Here is a 14,736-nt window from a genome sequence, read left to right as displayed (position 1 = left end):
TCTTTTAGAGATACGTATAGAAATATTTATAGATGGACTATTTTTATAGTTATATTTTATTTGCCAAAAAAAAAAAAATGAGAGGAGAGTGGATGAGATTATTCAAGAGCTGAGTGTGGTTAAGGATGAGTGACGATTACATGGAGGCTCATTATTCTGTCTACTTAAAAATGAAAGAATTTTTAAAATAACAACTTATAACTTACAAAAAATGCAATAGACCATAGCTGCTTGATCAAATTTTGTTTCAACCTTAATTCTAGAAACTATTATTTGCTCTTAGTTCAGGGAATGCAGTGCGGTACATGGTCCCACCCCCTTGCTACTTGCTCATGGTTTAAAGGAGGGAATTAGGAATCATGTACACTAAAAGAGATCAAGGAGACAACATTATGGATCAGTAGAGCAAGAAGATCTACCTATATTAGGGAGAAAGCCAAGTTGAATAGGAGGATAGTAGGTCAAAAGGAGATAAGGTGTTCCAGACCACGAGATCTGCAGGTGTAAAGGGCAAGAGTAGAGAGAAAGCCGGATGTGTTTTAATGCCTCAAGGTGGTGAAAGTTTCAGGAGATGGAGTTGAGACGGCCAGACTGAGGAGGGCTTTGCAAGTCACACTGAGTTTAGGTTTTACCTAAAAATAATGAGAAGCCATTTAAATATTCTAACTAGCAGAAAATAACAGATTTCTCCTTGTTATTCACTTTAAAGTGATAAACACATTTAAAAAGGTCTAAAAGGGAGGAGCATGATCAGTTGAGAGGCTATCATAGTCTATGCTTATATTAATGGAGGTTTACAATTTAAAGCATGAGAAGAGAAGGGAGAATAGGCAAAGGAATTTGAAAGAAATTAGGAGACAGATTAGGAGAACCTGTGGGGTCTGAAGTCAGGGGGTGTTGTCTCAAGAGTCAACTAGGGGTTAAGCAAGGTGATTATTTATTGTCTGAACCACGGAAGACACAGTGAGGTTTGATCTTGCCATTCCTCTTTCAGAAACAGTGTCTTCTCATAGCCCCTAAGAATAATGTCTAACTCCCTTTTGTGTTTCTCAAGGGTCTGTTCTCATCTCTGGATATTGCTTTATACTATGTAAGTTCAAGACACACAGGTTTGATTTTATGAGACAAGATGAGAAATTTTAGAACTTCTTGCTTTGTAAAATACTGCTCAGACAGGGGATAATTCTCATTTCCTATTAAAATCTGTCTCATCCTTATAAGAAGTCCTAGCCCAAACACAAAGCCCCATTCTGTATCTGTTTCTCGCTCTTGCATGCCTTAAGCACATTTAGCTGGACATCAGTTCTGCATTTAGGTTGTTACTTCATTGTGGCTTTATATATACTATTGCGGTTCCCATCTCTCTCCCCATCTAAATTATGAACCACTTGAGGGCAAGCAATGAGTTATCTTCCTTGATTGCCTTGCTTACTTTAGTGACCAACAAATATTTACTGAATTAAAAGGATTCCTTACCCCTTGTGTTCATATTTCAACAATGTATAGAATAATGACAAAAGTTTCCATGGAAAAATTTGATTTTAGCTTTATAAATGCTCAACCATGTTGTAAATATGTGGTAACTTTACAATATCAAAGGACAGCACACTGATGAGAGTGCATAAAATTCTTTATTTAGAACAATAAAGTATATGTATATATAATGTAATTTCAAATTCAAACCTGTATAAAAAAGGGTCAGGACATACACCTATTTTAAAAAGTACACATACAGTATATATACATACACCACATTTTACAACTGCTTTTATTTAATTAAACTTCAGCCTTAATAAAACTATTTATAATAGTGTTGACATACATTTACATTACAATATGCAAACTCCAATCTATGACTGAACTAGCAATATGTCTGTGCAACCATCTAAATGTCTGAATACGTTTCAAGTCCATTGATTTAAAAATAATGACAAGTGGATGCGATAATCACACATTAGTTCTTAGAATACAGAATAGGATATTCTGACTGGAAAATTATATTTAAAGAGACATAGCTCAGAAATCAAATAACTGAAAAAATAATGGTTTTTGTTTAAACAATTATATTAAATTTATTTTTAAAAACATCATAAGGATGTAGTTGGGGATGGCAGTCATAAATTTACAATGTTAAGTAAACATTTTGGGATCATGGATATCCATTTTAATATGGATTATTTCTAAAATAACACCTTGTAAGGAAATAAAAGTACCATTATTTTTATCTTTACAAAGGCATTTCAAGACTAATTAAAGGAAAGCAATAACTTCATAAATTCTGTGGCCAAATATCTCAAATGAACTAGTTAGAATTTCAATCTGAATGTTTATATTTTAAAGCTAATTTCAAAATAATATAGTCTCAAAGATAAGCTAAAATAAGCTGGCTTACTCTAAAACTCATCCCATTTTCTAATTTTGAAATGTAATGTATGGATTACTCTTTTCTGAATTGATTCTAAAATATCTTTTGGCATTCAAAAATTTTATGAGCATCTTACATTTTCTGCTCTTAGCTTTTAATAAAATTAGGGCATTTAAATGCTTAATTTGGTGCATTTCCAAATGTTACACACGTTTCATAGTATATCTTCCTGATTAGAATATACTGGTTTTCATTCTTCAGAGGTGATCCAAATGTTTATTTAAGCAAAGGAACAGCCATTGCTTGTGTAAATTTGAGACTAAGTTTCACTTTTACTAATGGGCCCTATATACATTAGAAACAAGAACAGCAGTGACTTTTTATGGTCAAGATGCTTGTTCAAAGACACTGAAATAGAATATTTTGTATGGTGTTGTGTCAGCTCTATTTTAAATCTTTTGTTAATCATAGAGCAATAGGTTTCAGACCCAGAAGAGACCTTAGAGTTCCCAGATAGATTTAAAAAAACAACAACCACCTGCGATCCAAAGAGGGACGGTGACTTGCCATCATCGGTTCATGGCAGAGTGGAATCTTCTGACAATTTTCCCCAACATTCATCCCATTCTACCAAACTGCCTTTCTGAAAAGTATTTTTCTTAGTTAAAGAAGAATAGATATGGAGTGACTAAAAGTCACATATTAGAATTAAATTTTGAAGCCAAAATCTAGCTGCTTAAAAACATTAATATCCATGACTTCTGAATGGATTTTTCAGTTAATTTAAAATTCAATTGAATTAGTGTAGTAAAATATCCAACAGAGGTTCTCCAAATACTTTAATGCTCAATGAAGTTTAATTCTTTTTAAAAGCAAACAATTCATTATGGATGCATGCCTTTTCATTTTAATAGAACCAGTTACTTTTTCTATTATAGTATTGAAAAAATCAATTCGTCTCTGATTCATTAAAAAGTGGCAGTATGGTAAGCACATTACATTATAATACAATATCCAGGAGCATTCTCATACTTCTGGGCAGGCATCGTTTATCCTGGAGCCACTTTTTTTTATAGATGTGGGTACTACTGAAGAGCTGCAAAGTTTTCAATATAATTTAAAATCTGCAGGACTTCTGAGCTTATTTTAAAAGACAATTTTGAAACATTACAAGAGAGAACTATCAGATATATGGTACCAATTTGAAATATCATTTCATGGTTTACAATGTCAGTTCTGAGTTTTCAGCATTTATGAAGAATTACATTCAGAACAAATATGGGATAAAATAAGCAAAGACATGTATTTTTTTCTCAAATCAGATATGACAGTTAATGCCCAAGCAACTAACATCCAAAATAATAGCCAGCATTTTTTCTATTCTTCATGCATTTTATTGAATTTTAGTGTTTTAAAAATTGATAATCCATGTAACTCTCAATGAAACAATACATTTAATTAAGCAGAACACATCTCCCCTCCCCTACCATCCCAGATTTCATAACTTGCTGAATTTGTTTATTTAACTGTATTTATTAGGACCATGTCCTTGAGTGTCAAAATTCAGCTACTGGCTTTGAGAACAAGAGTACATTTATTGTTCCATCTATTTCGTTAAACAACCTTTCATATGCCCAAGAAAATTGAAACCATTAGTTATATGTCAAACCATTAGACTGAAAAGTATCAACCTAGATAGCCACGACCTACACACATAACTCACACTAACCGATGTCTATTTTTCACAAAACAGTGTCACACACCGAGACACATCCTTTTAGCAACTAGATCTCTGGCTTTATTACTAATCGATTGTGCCATGGCTATATGTGAACAAGTTAATGTAGCTTCCCAAAGCACCTGGGTGTATATTAGAGAAATGATTAGTGTTTGAGGAACCACAGAATTTCAGAGAAGGAAAGGACCACGGAAATATTCTGGGCTCTTTGGTACAAAAGAAGATCAAAGGCCACTTACTGGAGTTATTTTTGGATTAGCTTTGAACATAAGCTAAAATCCACTATACCAGAAATTCTTGGACTTTTGAAATCAAAGGAAAGCTGTTAGTTTTTCATGCCCGTCTGTATAACTACATTGAAAATGGGCCTCTTCTGGTTGTAGTACATGGTGATAATGTTATCACAACAATCGTATTAGAATGGGAAGCTTTGGATTTCTCTATCCACATGCTCCCTGTATGGTATAAGAACCTTTCTCAAAATAAAACACAGGAAATCAATCCTTGACTTTAGTCAGATGTTTCTTTGACTATACAAAAAAAAAAAACTGGCAAGGGGAATTCACATAACATCTTACAAGTTCTACTTTAAAAGCACAATGTACAACTTGGAAATTTCTGCCAAATTCACTCTAAATATGATAAATGCTGTCACACATTTTAAACAGCAAACTGACACGCATGACTACATAAAGCTCTCTTTTTATTTTTAATTCATAAACCTTAATGAATATATAATGCCTGATTTTAAATAAATGGATCCTTTAAACAGATAATGGTGATTATACTATAAATAACTAAAGTTTCCAGATTCCTTGCATTCTTGTAAAAGCCAAGTAACCTAGTTTTCAACACCCATATTAGCATGTGGGTGTGGTTCTCTAACCTTAGATACTAAATATTATAATTTATTTTTACTCTTCCCCATGGTGGATTTGGAAAATGGGACATTCATACATTCAGCAATTTCTCCAAAGTCCCTTTACAAGACTGTAATAGTTTTAGAGTACAAACATTTTGCAATATTTTTTGCAAACACAATTTATACATCCTATAATGGTCAAGGGAAAAGGTAGATTTCACCGTGGGTGCCAAATGTCCTCCTTGGCAGACTGTTCTGCTATTCAGTGTTCATAGCTTCTTCATGGATTAATTTTTTTGGAGAGTCTTCACTCTGCAAAGGCATCACTGTTCTAATTCCGTACTGGCTCCCTTGCATGACCATGTCCTTTTGTCTAGTGGGATATGGGTGAACATGGTTTCCATCAGAAAGACATCAAGATCAGACCCATATCATGTAACCAGGCAGCTATAAGGCTGACACATCGCCTACTCCAATCATTTTGTTCCCACTGCTTTCTATACTGTACAGTGGCTGATGCTATTGACTTTTTGGTTTTTGAGAAAAAAACAGTTTGAGAAAAAGTGTTACCCCCTACTATCCCAGCTGAAATTAACTTGCAGAGACCAGGATAACCATGGGCTGCCGGTTGTAACTGAAAAATAAAGCTATGTGGTTTTTCAGCAATTAGACATTTCTGGAGGCATGCAAATGGTGTGTGCAGTCTGGGACATGTTCTTTCTTTCCCAACATCAGTTGCAAGTTCTAAATGAGACCACAAGTCCCCCAGGTCCTTAAAATAGAGTCCTGCTCCATGCAAGTTATTCTTTATAGATGATTAATTCAGTGCCAGTTTCACAGTAAAACACTTTGTTCCAATTTCTGAATCATCCTTATATAGTCATTGGTAGCAAGAACAGATAAAGATGCAGCCTGTCACTCCAGACAGAATATTTGTTTAAAGCTGCTTCATTTATGAAGCAAACATGAACTGTTACCCGCCTAGAAAGGAAGGAAAAGAGAGAGGTTAGGGCATGTCTGTTTTCTCCTTTCTTTTCCTTCTTAATAGCTGAGTTAATAAAAGACTACAGAATAAATAATAGAATTACAATGAATGCTTCACTTACATGGCCTAAAGGAACTTGACAACGTTTTTCTAGGCGCAGTGATACAGTTTCCCAATTGTTCCTTTTAAAAATCTTTAACTCTGTCTGCAATTATCATACTTATTGTTTATTGTCTGTCTTCCCAGTAGAATGTAAGCTCCACAAGGGCAGGACGCTTTGTCTATCTTGTATACTGCTATATCCCAACACTTAGAACAGTGCATGGTATATGATGGATATTTAAATAAGTATTTATTAAATGACAAGATGGATGAATGAATACATGTGGCTTTCATACCTACAGGCATAGCACCAATTATCTCAATTTTTGATGGGTAAGAGGGTTAACCTTTTCCTTAGTCTTGAATTTCTCTAGCTATGACAAGATAGTAGACAGATAGCAAGGCAAGGGAGAAGAGGAACACAGGTAGAGTAGAGAGTGGAAAAGTAGAGATAAATGTGGTATGAAAGAGATATCCAGGAAAGGTGGAAAAACCGGTCAGAGGCCACCAACAAAACAGCCTCATGTTCAACAAACAGCTCCAGAATCTTGACTGTCTAGCCAGGCTCTAGCAACTGAGGAAACAACGACAAGCTCTCATTCAACACTGTCAGCCAAAAAAAGACAAAAATCCTGGCACCATATCCTGATAAAGCCTCAGGGGAAGTTCATTTGGCCTCTGCATAGCTTATTGTACTTGTTTGAATCATGAAAGCTACACTTTGTTTTAGTTCTTCAGTGCTGGTGTTAAATCATTCAGCTCTGGACTCAGCTTTCAAATTTTTAGTTTTCAAGTAAAGTATTTGTGCTTCCTCATCTGCTTGTTATTATAGACAGTATCTTCACTCTACCTTTAATCACAGCAGCTAAAAACATGTGTATTTTGCATTTCTTCTCTTCTCTACTCACTACTTCCCTATTTTTGGTCTTGTTTGACAATCCCAGAGCTGCAGATCACTGGTTTTAAACTACTCCAAATCATTACAAAGGTTACGTAGAAAATTCCCTGGTATGAATAATAGGAAGAGCAGTTTCCCTAAATGTTGTATACTAAAAACTGTATTACATGGTAATTTATCAAACAGAAAACTTTAGTAACTAGATAAATTATGCTTAGGAAAGCAGAATTAAATCCAGAAAGAAACACTGAGACAATAAGAGAAACTTCAGAAATGCAAAATGCATAGCAAATATTTTAAAAATAAAGCTTGGTTAGAAAAGCAAAAAGTAATCACAAAAAGCAAAAGGAATGAAAAAAAAAAGTTACAGAATACTTTGAAATGCTAAGCTTAATCAAACATAGAGAAGCCATCATTGGAAATCTATTTCTGATATTGTCCTTGGGTCACTTAGCAAAGAAAATAAACTTTCTTTTCCCATAGAATAAAACTACAATTTTTATAATGATATCCTGGACTCTTGGAACAACCTCATGAAATAAGGAGGGCAAGTATTATTATCCCTTCATTATATAACCAGAGGTTAAAAGACGTTAACTGACTCATCCAAGAACCTTCAGCTAGTTAAGCTGCAGAAGCCTAGGCTTGAGCCCAAGTCTTCTAATGCCTCTCCCCACAATGCACCTACAGAAAGAAAGCTCAAAAACAACACACCCAAATTCAAGAAATTCTTAGGAAATACCAGTAAAGAGCAAAAGATCTTGCTATCTGGCAGCCAACTATTTGCAAGCCCTCTGCACTAAATGTCCAAGCTTGACCTAAGCTAATCCTTATTCCAATTCTTGGATCTATTTTCTTCTGTCTTAGCTCAAATCTAAAGGAAAATTCTAGCTTGTGTTTCTTTTATGAATCTTTTCACAATCTCAATTATAATGAGAATCGACTTTCTATACTTACCATGCTGGAGTAAGTCAATAACCGTTGCTGAGCATCTAGAAATCCATGCTATTTACTATCAACCAGATTGGACCTTTTCTGTGGCAAAGCAGTCCTTGTCCCAAGACTTCAATTAAAATTCATTGTAGGTGACTCCCAAATCTATTTTTTCCAGCTCTGGCTGCTCTCTGAAGTTCCGGTCTAAATATTTGGCCACTGGAGAGTTCTACCAATATTTACAAACAGTTCCTTCTCCCGACTTCCAATTTTCTTTTAATGACACCATCTGCTTATTCCCAAGGGCTCCAAACCATCCTTGAGTAATCCCTCTGATGTCAAGCCTCACATACCATCAGTAACTGATCTGTTGATTCTTCCTCTGCAATGTGTCCAAAGTGGTCCATGTTTTCCTATTTCCATGGCCCCAATCCTAGTTCAACCCTAGTTCTCTCTCATCTGATGGGAAGACTGGCCTTTTAAATGGACTCTATCTCCAGTTCACCACTCGAATCTATCTAGCTACACAAACACTAGATTACTTTCTTAAATATCTGCTTTGATTGTATCACTCATACCTTTTCTAAAACCTCCAATGACACCTTACTAATTACTCAGTGGAGTATAAGCCCAGTACTAGAAGTCAAACCTTGCTTCAAAGTCATCTGCACACTTTTTCCCTTAGCATTTTACTCTTTCATGTGTGACTCTAAGGAGTCCTAATGTTGAAACTGATCCTTGAACTTTATTTGTACTTTGGGGCCTGCATGACTTTTAGTATATGCCATTTCCAGTGTCTTGATACTGCTTCCCTACTGCTACTAATGAAATTTTATCAATCACCCAAGATCCAGCTCAGTGCAACTGCCACTTCTACCACCTCCACAAAAAAGCCCTTCTCCTATTGTTAGTAATTTCTTTCTCCTTTCAAATGAGGCCATTGTATATGGTTTGCACTTTACAATGTTAAGGGGTGCAACCCACACCAATATCTAGAGTGGTGTCAAGTGCACATCCCACACAACCAGACCCAGCAGCACTGCCTGGGATCTCTTATTGCATTTTCTTTGTAAATGCCTTTTGTTGTGTTTTAAACTATGTAAATTTCTAGTCTTTTTTTTTTTTTTCATTTGGTTTTTTACCCGTGTCTTATTTGCTTTTGTAGGCTATAAGCACTTTGAGGAAACAACCAGGTACATTAAGCTTTGCATTTACCAATGCACCTACTACAGTTTGTTAGAATTAATTTGTGGAAAGAAAGAAGAGCAAAACTTTCCTATAATATACTAAAATAAATGAAGTTCTTCAAGTAATTTAACCCCATTTTATTTCTTTCTCTTAAAGTGTGCTGCACATAACCAAATAAATAAAAAGTATCTGAGAAGTTCTTGTGGGATGTCACATATAAATATTTGGCATCAGCTAGGTGACTATGTGATTTTTAACTTTTCATTTAGATGTTTCCATGTTTGAGGTGAAACAAACATAACTTTAGTATATTCCTTCGGAGGCAACTACTTTTGTTTCTGGTTCATCACTTATGTTCCTTCTGTGTTCTTCTATTTAAAATATCAAACCCTCCTTACTTCTTTTAGTTTACCAGTTGTGGGCTATTTCCTTCAGAGAGCTAACTATCCCACATGTTTCCTATTGCAGTGTTTCAATATTTGCCCTGACTTAATTTGTTTTAGTTGCTGAAATTTCCACTTCAGGAGGAAATCCTTGCCATAAACCTGAGTCATTCCCTTTATTTTCCTCTTCTTGTTAACCAATAAAACAGCAATCTAAATTGCATCTAAGATACAATTACAACTCCACATTTCATTTCTGCCTTGGTATTTTTTAAAAGCTATTGTTATTATTTCTTGGGAGATTTTTTCTCCCACCATGTCATAGTCTACTCTTCCAAACTTTCCCTCCACCACACCCCTTTCCTTGAACTACATGTAAAATTCCTCGGCAGGTTTTAAACCTGTTTGTAAGCTTTCCTCTATTCAATGGATACATAATAAATGACTATAAATGATACACATGCATTTTAACTTTGGGGTTTGACTTGGTGATTAGCTGGCTCCTCCCTCCCTTCTTCGTTTCCCTCGGCATTTGAATTCTTATTTATTATACATACCCAAGTTATTTTTTGTTTTTCTTTCTACAAATTTTATTCTCACATTACTACAAGTCTATGAGATATCCTTTCATCTCCTCATTCATTTATTCAACAAATATTTATTAATTGCTTAAAATATGCAAAGTATATGCTACATAGATTGGTAGAATTCCAAAATTAAATTTAGATACAAATCCTGCCCCCTAAGAGCTAGTGATTTAGACGGAGACAAAATGTCTAGATAAGTAACTTTGATATCCTACCAAGAATCATATGAAATGTAAGTAGAGGGCCATAAATAGAGATTACTTTCATTTGAAGAGTCAGTGTTTTGGAAGTGTGGTATCTGAGCTGAGCTTTGAACGGGCTATGCAGAGATAGGAGTAAGGCACTCAAAGAAGGAGTACTTTGCACTTCTTCAAAATTCACTGTCATCCATTTCATGCTGACCACTCAAAAGATTCGCAAGAAGTTTATTTCTGAATAATTCTGGGCTTCTTTAAACCTGACTGCTAATTTGATTCTTTTTGTACATGAGCAATATTTCGTATTTTAAGAAAAATAAATTAATGGCAGCCTTCCCACATGACTGTATTCTCTCTAGCTGTCTTAATGACAGTCTTATACCTTACAGTCTTATTGACCAGAACCAGCAAATCAAACACACACATACATGTACTATACATACATATACATGTTCCTATATACAAAGTAAAAACCCTATTTCAGATGAACATGTTCCTTACCACTCAGTTAAAATTTCATTTAGAGTTCATTCATTCACGCAGTTGTTCACTCAACAAAGATTTGCTGAGAGCCTGCAATGCTCAGGCAACAAGTTCAGTGTTGAGGACACAGCCAGAACCCGACAGATCCAGGCCCTGTCCTCATGTTTCTGAGTATTAGACATATGCATAAGCTGCTCAACTATGGTTGCTTCCAAGTGCTGTATTTTTTCCTCCTAAACAAGTGGCCTGCATTTTTCCACTATAATCCAATCTCCAAATGCCACAGGAAAAATGCCACAATTTAACCACAGGGTCAAAGTCCAATGTGCCAAAACCGGATCCCAGCCATGCGATCCCAAACCAAACAATATAAGACATGACTTGAGCCTTTAAGACTCAATTAACTATTTAATGTGTGGTTTGTGGATTTCTTGCTGAGGATACTGAAACAGCAGTTAGGGAAGAAACCATGAGCTTGTACTGGGGTTGAAGAATAGAGAAAGTATTTAGGAAAAATCATGATTTCACCATGGAGAATGTTGCTTCAGAGAAATAAAAAAGGTAGACCTAAGGGTCTGTTCATTCACATTACTTGACAGGAAAACTGAGCCTGGAAAGGTGAGATGGAGAATCGAAAAAAGAAACAAAACAAGAACAACAAAAAAAGAATGCAATTTATGCTCTGGATACCGTGGTCAAAGGCATGATTGAAAGCAAAAACAAAAAAATCTGCAGAATAACAGGACTAAAGTGTTAGGGACATATGCTACATAATTATCATATTATGTTATGTGGGGTTGTTGAAAAATGATATTCTATAACTAAAAAGTGAGTTCCTGGATGAGGTAAGAGACTCCAAGACCCAGCTTCCCTGGGGAAGGTTCAGCGCTAGAGATAAATCTCTAGCTCAGAGACAGAAGTGAAAGCTGGAAGGACAGTGACCCGAAAGGAAAAGGCAGAGCTCACCACAGACCTTATCTGTAATTATCTGGGAGAGTAAATGGTCCTCTTGACAATAGGGAGGATAGGGAAGAACTGAGGGTTTAGGAAGAGGAGAGAGCACTCTTATGCCACTGTGGTAAAGACTCTGGGATTTCATGAACAATTACAAAATAGCCAGTGAGCAGAAGTAAAAGAGAGGACAGCATGACATGATATGGGCTAAGGTGAGTGCCATGCTGGATATTCCTCCAACAGTGTCTGCAGCTGGAGAAAAGGGAAAGATAGGAGAGGAGATATATACATTGGTTCTTTCTGGCCACACCTTTCTCTCCTTTCCCCAACAAGCCTTCCACTGATCCACACAATCCTAAAAGGTAGCTGTCACTAGTTGACATTCAGTGCATCCTGGGCTCTGGACTGTTACGAGACACAGTTATTAGTATCACTCATGTGGCAGGTGGTACTTTAATACATCGATGATTTTATTCTCCTGATTGTAAGCTACTTTGACTCTTCTCCTTTTTCTTAAAATGGCAGGGAAACAGTTTTGGTTTTCTCTTGCTTTAGTATCAAAAAGGTGGAATACTTATTCTATCATCTTACAGTAGTAACATCTAAAAGAAATCATTTTAAGGTGGTAACATCTAGATGAACACCTAGAAGTAAATTATTCATTTTTTCCTTTACTAATAATGTTTTAGTTTAGCCCTAGTTTATCTTCTGGACTCAAAAATAGTCTAAATAAACACTCAATTGTTAACTTTTTTATATGTCACCCACACAGGATGGATCTACTCATCAGGATTAACGTTGCTCACCTTTCAAAACTTGAGATACATACAATGAATTAGACACGCACGATTCTATTACGTAACACCTTCAGTTAACATAGTGGCATCTGCTTGACAGAAGACTTACTAATACATTTTGTTTCTAAATTTTTATATCTAAGATGCTGTATCATTCTTGCTGAATATTTCAGCTTGAATTCTAAAGACTTACCAATGTACGAAAGTAACAGTGTTGATACAAGCCAAAATTACACTTCTTGAAACTCTCTCTCTTTTTCTTGCAACATACTGAAAAACAACAAAAATGCTTATTTGCTTTTGGGCAGAGATTCTGAAGAACACCATGATCTGGGCATTGTAAAAGGCAGTTTTTCTGTAAATCCAGTAGCAAATGATTGCAAAATTCAGTGGGAAGCTTATCTTCATAAGTCATACCCTAGGGAAGATTGTATCGGTCTCAACATAGTCTTTCCAAGTAGTTTTAAAAATTCTCTCTCTGTATATGCATATGCACATGCTAAAAATGCCTGTATGCATTTAATATGTGTATATGTATGCACACAGGCATGGTATGAGAGAAAGTAACATGCAAAATTTAAACTGTATGAAAATATTAATGCTGTGACTATACAGGATAAGGTAAAAGAGTGATCAGGCACATAACTATATAGCTTATATGGTGTGACTATGTGAAACCTTGCGGCTCACACTCCCTTTATCCAGTGTATGGACAGATGAGTAGAAAAAAGGGGGATGAAAAGTAAATGAATAATGGGGGAGCGGGTGAGAAGTATGAAATGTCTTGGGTGTTCCTTTTTACTTTTAGTTTTATTCTTATTTTTATATTTTGGAGTAATGAAAATGTTCAAAAAATTGATTGTGGTGATGAATGCACAACTATATGATAATACTGTGAACAACTGACTGTACACTTTGGATGACTGTATGGTATGTGAATGTGTCTCAATAAAATTGCATAAAAAAGAGTGCTTAAGGTTGGCTACAGTAAATGAAAGGTATCTTAAAATGATTTTTGTATTTGGTTATGGAGAAAATACTGAATATGCTGAGAAAAAGTTAGAGGCTCTGAAAGCCAGTGTCGTTAAAATAAACTAAGTATGCAAGAGAATAAGCACTGCAAGTATTTTGAACAGGAACTGACATTACGAACCAGGGTTTAAGAAGAATGTGACAAGGGTTGGGCTAAGGATAGGTTAAAGAAAAGAAAGATTCTGTAGCAGCAACCTAAGTCAAGAGATAATAAAAATCTTGGATGAAAATAATGACTATTGACAAAAAAAGCTAAGTTTTAGAAGAGATGCTGAGAAAGGGATCAGTACGTCTGGTAATGTGATGGAGAGGGGGAATAATCAAACCTGCATTCAGAACTTCAGGACCAGGGTTCTGAGCAAGACTGTTGCTTATAGAAACAAAGAAAGCAGAAATGATCACTTTGATACTCTAAGAAGGATCATAAAGACAATATGTAAAGGTGTTCTACAGGTAAATGGAGATGTAGTAGTGCAGAGAGTGTGAGAGGACAGAAACATGGATGAAGACTTGGGAGACACTGATTATGAGCTGCCATTATCCAAGAGAACAAATTCTTAAAAATGTTATGTGCACAGTATGTGAAATGGCAGTCTCGAGCTTACTTAAATGCACACATTTAACAAAACAAAATAATGGCAATGTCAAGCTTACTTACACACACATTTAACAAAACAAAATACCTTATCTCATTATCCTCTTCATTAATCTGTATTTTTTCAACCGCCCTTGTAAGATTTGGTTGTTTCTTCTAGGAAAAGAACAATGATATATATATATATTGTAAAAATATCAACGAATGTTACAAAACTGAAGAGGAAAATGGGCCTTCTTTTTAATTTTTATGTCAATAAGTCCAATAACAATTTTGTTAAGCATGCAAAATACTTTTGCAAAAAAAAAGTATGAAAATGCAGAGTATCATCAGTTCAATATTCTTATGGTATTGGAAGTGAAAGAGTAATAAAGAAACTGCCAGATTTAAATAGTAATCAATTTCAAAAGACATTTCAAAAAGTGAGTCAGGATGCTTTAGCACATTTGAAAATTTTAGAGTCTTTGAGGAGAAGACAACAAATGGTTAGAAACCCAAAATATCTGATAATAAAAATGGCATTTCTATTTGGTTTTTAAACACATGATATGACTTTTAGCTTATGTTCTTTCTTTTCATATTTAGTCCGAGCTATGCAAACCAATTCCCATTTCTCAAGTGTGATTATCAGTAGAGG

At 35.2% G+C, this 14,736-nt stretch overlaps 1 protein-coding gene across 2 annotated transcripts in view; it reads right to left on the bottom strand.

Annotated features, from left to right (window-relative positions):
• Positions 1-1,614: 1,614 nt before the first annotated feature.
• Positions 1,615-14,736, bottom strand: part of KITLG (KIT ligand) — a 92,774-nt gene continuing 79,652 nt past the window's right edge. For both annotated transcript variants that reach the window (XM_037846814.1, XM_037846813.1), the window contains 3 exons: positions 14,188-14,255; positions 12,666-12,742; positions 1,615-5,946 (listed from right to left, as the gene is read on the bottom strand). In XM_037846814.1, the coding sequence (XP_037702742.1) occupies positions 12,703-12,742; positions 14,188-14,255 (108 nt within the window). In that variant the 3' untranslated portion in view covers positions 1,615-5,946; positions 12,666-12,702. The remainder of the gene's footprint in view (positions 5,947-12,665; positions 12,743-14,187; positions 14,256-14,736) is intronic.

Source organism: Choloepus didactylus, chromosome 8 (genome assembly GCF_015220235.1).
Source record: "Choloepus didactylus isolate mChoDid1 chromosome 8, mChoDid1.pri, whole genome shotgun sequence".
In the NCBI taxonomy this organism is placed as follows: Eukaryota; Metazoa; Chordata; class Mammalia; order Pilosa; family Megalonychidae; genus Choloepus; species Choloepus didactylus.
The sequence above is the reverse complement of the archived record's forward strand: the minus strand, read 5'-3'. Positions and strand labels throughout refer to the sequence as shown.